The 6,000-nt window shown below is 43.8% G+C and overlaps 1 protein-coding gene across 3 annotated transcripts in view; it reads left to right on the plus strand.

Annotated features, from left to right (window-relative positions):
• The window catches only part of LOC124128484 (multiple epidermal growth factor-like domains protein 10), a 54,463-nt gene extending 48,763 nt beyond the window's left edge, over positions 1 to 5,700 (plus strand). For 2 of the 3 annotated variants that reach the window (XM_048391153.1, XM_048391152.1), the window contains 2 exons: positions 1,745 to 1,816; positions 2,241 to 5,700. In XM_048391153.1, coding sequence (XP_048247110.1) covers positions 1,745 to 1,772 — 28 coding nt within the window. In that variant the 3' untranslated portion in view covers positions 1,773 to 1,816; positions 2,241 to 5,700. Of the gene's footprint in view, positions 1 to 875; positions 1,184 to 1,744; positions 1,817 to 2,240 lie in introns of those variants that run through there. The other variant, XM_048391151.1, reaches the window with a different exon arrangement.
• Positions 5,701 to 6,000: the final 300 nt, after the last annotated feature.

The raw sequence follows: 6,000 nt of genomic DNA on the forward strand, positions 1-6,000 counted from the left end.
AGTATCCCTGGTATGTCACTGACTCCCCCAGCAGTATCCCTGGTATCTAACTGACTCCCCCAGCAGTATCCCTGGTATCTGACTCGCAGCCCCAGCAGTATCCCTGGTATGTGACTGACTCGCCAAGCAGAATCCCTGATACGTCACTGACTCCACCAGCAGTATCCCTGGTATGTCACTGACTCCTCCAGCTGTATCCCTGGTATGTGACTGACTCCCCCAGCTGTATCCCTGGTATGTGACTGACTGCCCCAGCAGTATCCCTGGTATGTCACTGACTCCCCCAGCAGTATCCCTGGTATGTTACTGACTCCCCCAGCAGTATCCCTGTTATGTGACTGACTCCCCCAGATGTATCCCTGGTATGTCACTGACTTCCAAAGCAGTATCCCTGGTATCCGGCTGACTCTTCTAGCTGTATCCCTGGTATGTCACTGACTCCCTAAGCAGTATCCCTGGTATGTCACTGACTCCTCTAGCTGTATCCCTGGTATGTCATTGACTCCCCCAGCAGTATCCCTGGTATGTCACTGACTCCCCAAGCAGTATCCCTGGTATGTCACTGACTTCTCTAGTTGTATCCCTGGTATGTCACTGACTCCTCTAGCTGTATCCCTGATATGTGACTGACTCCCCAAGCAGTATCCCTGGTATGTCACTGACTCCTCTAGCTGTATCCCTGGTATGTCACTGACTCCCCAAACAGTATCCCTGGTATGTCACTGACTCCTCTAGCTGTATCCCTGGTATGTCACTGACTCCCCCAGCTGTGTCCCTGGTATGTGACTGACTCCCCCAGCAGTACCCCTGGTATGTGACTGACTCCCCCAGCAGTATCCCTGGTATGTGACTGACTCCCCCAGCAGTATCCCTGGTATGTGACTGACTCCCCCAGCAGTATCCCTGGTATCTCACTGACTCCCCAACAGGATACTTGCGAACGTGCGCACTCCTCTGCTGGATAAATGGGAACTTATCGACTCTGGATGCTGGGCTCTCCGAAAGATTCAATTATCGTAATTATTTTAGTTTTGAGAAAGTAAACATTTAAGAGACTGTGACGTGAAATATACAGCGTTGTGTTTTCCACTGAACTGAAAAACACACAACCATCATAATGGGCTGTGTTTGATGTGATTTGTGTTTTTCAGACGTTCAAATGAGACCAGTCAGGAAAATATACGTAAGTGTTAAACCAAGTTGGAATATTTAGGCAATGAAAACAATTTTAAAACCTCGTCTTTTTCAAAAACATCTTTGATAATTAATTGCATGGTTGCATACTGATGACTTTCCTAGAATTGAAGCAAGCCTATACAGCAGGAGTGCTTTTCATATACTACCCAAAGAAGTTAAAGAGCAAGGTGTTTTTGAAAAGGCTTATCGCTTTTCTGACATGTGAAACATTCGGGTGTTCTGTTTCGTAGTATAAATGCTTCTTGTAATAACTTTCACCACCCTACTAGATAACAATGAAGATTTGTGGACGTGACTATACATACATCTGGACCACACTGGCGGCCCAAGGGGTAGTCATGATGGCCTAGCTGTTGCCTGTCGAGAACAGTCCGGGCTCGTGTTGTCCTAAAACCTCGTCGATTGCCCAAGCGCTTCAGGGTCAGCAAGGATTCGTGTCTTAGCTGTTCATAACTATTTGTGTCCCCCGACAGTGATAAGCTTGTTTTGTCGGGGTGCTAAACTGTTTTTGTGTTTCATGTTTTTTTATAAACCCTCTTCTTTTCAGCTTTGCACATCATGGGACAAGGAGCTAATGTCAGCACAGTATTTGAAACTCCTGGCCAGCAGGGCAATGGTGGTGAGGTTGAAGAGTGTGACTTAAACCTGACTCTGAAGGCTAATCTTAAATCCGTGCAAAAATAGTTATGTATAGATAAAACAACGTCGGCTCAGAACAAGATGTACTTTCCCTTCTCCCAACCGAGGATGCTTCCTCTAATTGACCTGAGAACGTTTCAGATTCTGAAGATCTTTTATAACCGCCGTCTTTAAAAACACATGTGAAACAAGATTGCACTGGTATAAGTTTATACCAAATATAGTTCACATTAAGACAATCAAACCTATTAACTCCATCGGTGTGTATTTATTTCTCATCAGGTTAAAAAATAAGATATCAAATGCCCTCAGCTTTCTGATATGCCTGTAATAGGTATGGTTTAGAAAACATGAATGTATGGCAGTTGCCTAAACATGTGTTAATAATCTAATTTGTGTTATAGTGACACCGTATTACGAAGGAGAGGAACCACATGGAAACACCGACCTCCATGACGCATGCAATAGAGGGAACTTGTCCCAGGTGAAATCCATCTTGTCTCAAGGGAGTGTGGACATCGACCGTAGAGGAACGGATGGAAGAACTGCCGTGATGTTGGCAGCTCATTGGGGAAATAGTGCCATCTTCAACGTTATTATAGAGAAAAAACCTGATGTATCAAAGTTTGATAAACTTGGTAACAGTATCCTTCATCTTGCCTGTTTGGGTGGAGATATGAAAATAGTGAAATATGTCCTGTCACAGAACATGGCGGACATCAACAGCAAAAACCAAAATGGAGAGACACCAGTGATGTTGGCAGCATTGCAAGGACAAAAACAATTGCTTTTGTTCTTACTCGGTCAGCATGCTGATATGTCACCATTGGACAATGCCGGTAACAACATCCTTCACTTGGCATGTTGTGGAGGGAATATTGAGGTAGTAAATTATGTCCTGTTGCAGAACATTGTCCACATCGACAGTAGAGGCCGTGAGGGGAAGACGCCCGCGATGATGGCTGCAGAGAAGGGACGAAAGTCTGTGCTGGATTTACTTAAAAGTAACGGAGCTGATTTGTCTTTAAAGGATAACTTCAGTAACGACGTTTATCAGCTTGCCAGACGTAACGGACATGAGGAACTGATAAGTAAAGCAGCTCCCAGGACCCGTGGCTGCGAGGTGATGTAGATGTAGCCAAGGACACGCTGAAACAGCACTGAGTCGAATTCTTCTCTTCTGAGGCTATTAGTCACATGTATTGATGTGCATGTGCATAAGTTACGTTGTGTACTATGAAGGATACTGCGCAGCAAAAGAAACAGAGGTCAGACATTCGTGTAAGAGTTTTGAAGAAAAGACAATGCAGTGGTGTCAAATCACAGTCAGTATGTGAGCTGAGGGTAAGTACAGAACTTCAAAGGGAGATAAGCCTCCTCAATAGCGAGTATGGTCGCTTTGGGCTAGAGACATTGTCATGGACATCACTCGACATCCTTGCTGTATGAGCATGTGCGTTGTCCAGTTGAACGAAAACACTACAGTGGGCATGTGCGTCACACATTGGAACAAAGTGAAGACGAAGAACTTGATCCCAATACACAACAGTAGTAACAGGTTGTGGGAAGACAAGAAGCTTGGACCTGTGGTTGTACCTGAAAACTGCCTTAACCAGCCCACTTCCACCACTCCAAGAGGAAAAGTTAAACCATAAAATGTACACTGTGGAACCTACATAAAAATATGTACTTCCTTAGAAGAACGCATTTCGTGCTGGACAACATGGTCTGATCACTTAGCTTAACTGCCCGCCGTCAAAGACTTCACAAATGGATAAAGGGAGGTAACTCTGTCTCACCTACAGATGAAAAGCACAGATGTCATCTCACCACTATCACAAAACTCGTACAAAGTCACCAGCTAACATGGTTCTTTGCTGATCGATCACATTCTGATCCACGCTTACAACAGCTACACAGGATCGATGTATAAGATCCCGTCATCTGAGGAACAGAACTCCAGCAGCAACACCAACAGCAGCTGTGTAGTTCAGGGATCAAGGGGAACAGAATCAGTGGACACGAACACGACGTCTGCAGACTGCCCAACTCCACTGTCTCAGTGTTTGGCTGCACAAGCTGCTGACTTTCCGGCCTGTAACAGTGCAGAGGTTATTCGTCTTTGGCATCGCTGACTTCAACTGCAGAATGTCTTTTGTCAATAGTGAATCCACCTTCATAAAGGATGCCCTGGAATGAAAATGCATCTGTTTTACCCTGTATCATGACTGCGTGTGCACAATACAGCTTTCGGTGGTTTAGTAATGTCTGTTGGGCAATCGACACCAAGGCCATGACAAAAGCCGACATGAGTTTACTCTCTTGAGTTTACTCCCGATCCAGTAACCTCTCTGTATGCCTACCATCCTGAAGAACAATCATCAACTCAAGCCATGAAGAGAAAGAAACAAGATTGAAGGAAACAACAAGAATCTCTCCAATGCCAACTTTCCTGATGAAATTTCCCATTCAAGATTTTGTTCATACACAGGACCAAAGAAGAATACACGCCTATCCCACAGCCATCATCATGGAGACCCTGCACAATACAGAAGTCGCCTCATGGGCACCAACAAGATGGACACTGTGTACAAGATATCTCATTGGGACTCACTAATGTGTGTTTACTTACATGGACTCAATCAAGTATATATATTGTGTGACTGTTGAATAGTGCAACCAGGTATGTTTAATCAAAGCCAGTATATTAATGCCAAAAGGTGTCTTTCAAAAATTCAGTTTTGAATATGTGCAGTATACTCCAATTTTACATCTTTACTCAGGCTAGTTCTTTGAACTTATTGTGTAGGGAATCTTTGAAATGCCTCCAGGCCACGCCAGACATATAGATACAGCTAGGCCCCAGACAAGCCTGAGATGTAGGGCTATCGAGTCACCTTAAAGTTAGACTCGTAATTTCAAAAATAAGCCACCCCCACACATATGTATATTGTATGTCAGTATTAAGTAATTAACAGCACAGCAGTATTCAGCATTTCAGAGTTTGGATTATTTTTCTTTGGCATAGCACCCACAATATCTGGGTAAGCTCCGTCAAAGGCACGAGAAGAGCACCCATTGTACTTAAAAGGCCAAAAGTACCAATAAAATACCGTTTGAGTCGCGCGATAAGTTAGACTCCTGGTTTCAAATTTCGTTATGCGAAATAGTTGCTGAGATGTTTAATTCGTACTTTTTATGACCTTACTCATTATCATTATTCGGTACTGGGTCGCACAGCCAAGCCAGGCTCCTGAATTAACAGAGGTGAGGTGAAATGGGGTTAAACGTCGCGTCCAAGCCTATTGCACTTATATAGCGACGTGCATGTTCGTGTGTGTGTTAGTGTGGCTGCTTGTACTAGTTCGGACTGATGCCGATTTATAGTGCTAGCTCACTGAGATACCATGCCGCAGTTTTTAATATGAGTACCCTACTCAAACACAGTATACTGACCCCGAGCCGACCAGTCATTGTTTTAGCCTCTTAATGCCGAGCGCCAGACAGGGTCACAACAAGTACCATCTTTTAACGTCTTTTGGCGTGACGGCCGGGGACGCTCTACCACTAGACCAAGGAGGCGATCCTGAATTCAAAGAACCTTCAGTGATATATTTATTGATTCTGTGCAAAGTTGTATTTACCTCGTAGTGAAATTGCACATTATAAAGAATACTTGGTCAATGTAACAAAAATTATATTTGGGATATCGTTGTGTGTTCAATACTTGGTTAGTTTTCAAACTGGCACTAAATCAAACTGGCTAGATGATCACTTTCACATCTACCTTGAATAGGTATATGTGTTGCGCGTTGACATGTGTATCTTTCTGCTATAGTCTGCCAATACAAGCCATCTAACAAATGATGTTTTCCTTCTTTTCCTTCTCAGGTTTTGTTAAAACACGTGCATTTGACCTGAGTCACTTTTATTAACAGTTGACTCACACAGCTCACTGGTCATCTCCTGCTTAGGGTAATACTTTGCGAAAGATTCTACCAGAAAAAAGGTCTGAGCTCCAGCAGAAGTTAACCTGTTGGTGACTTGCACACGTGCCATTTTGTATGATACGAGCTATCAAGGATCACGTTTTTGTTATACTTAAGGCCCATTATAAAACACACTGGATTACATTACAATGACGGGATCATCCCGTGTCCAAAG

Source organism: Haliotis rufescens, unplaced genomic scaffold (assembly GCF_023055435.1).
Source record: "Haliotis rufescens isolate VD_foot unplaced genomic scaffold, xgHalRufe1.0.p SCAF_9, whole genome shotgun sequence".
NCBI lineage: Eukaryota > Metazoa > Mollusca > Gastropoda > Lepetellida > Haliotidae > Haliotis > Haliotis rufescens.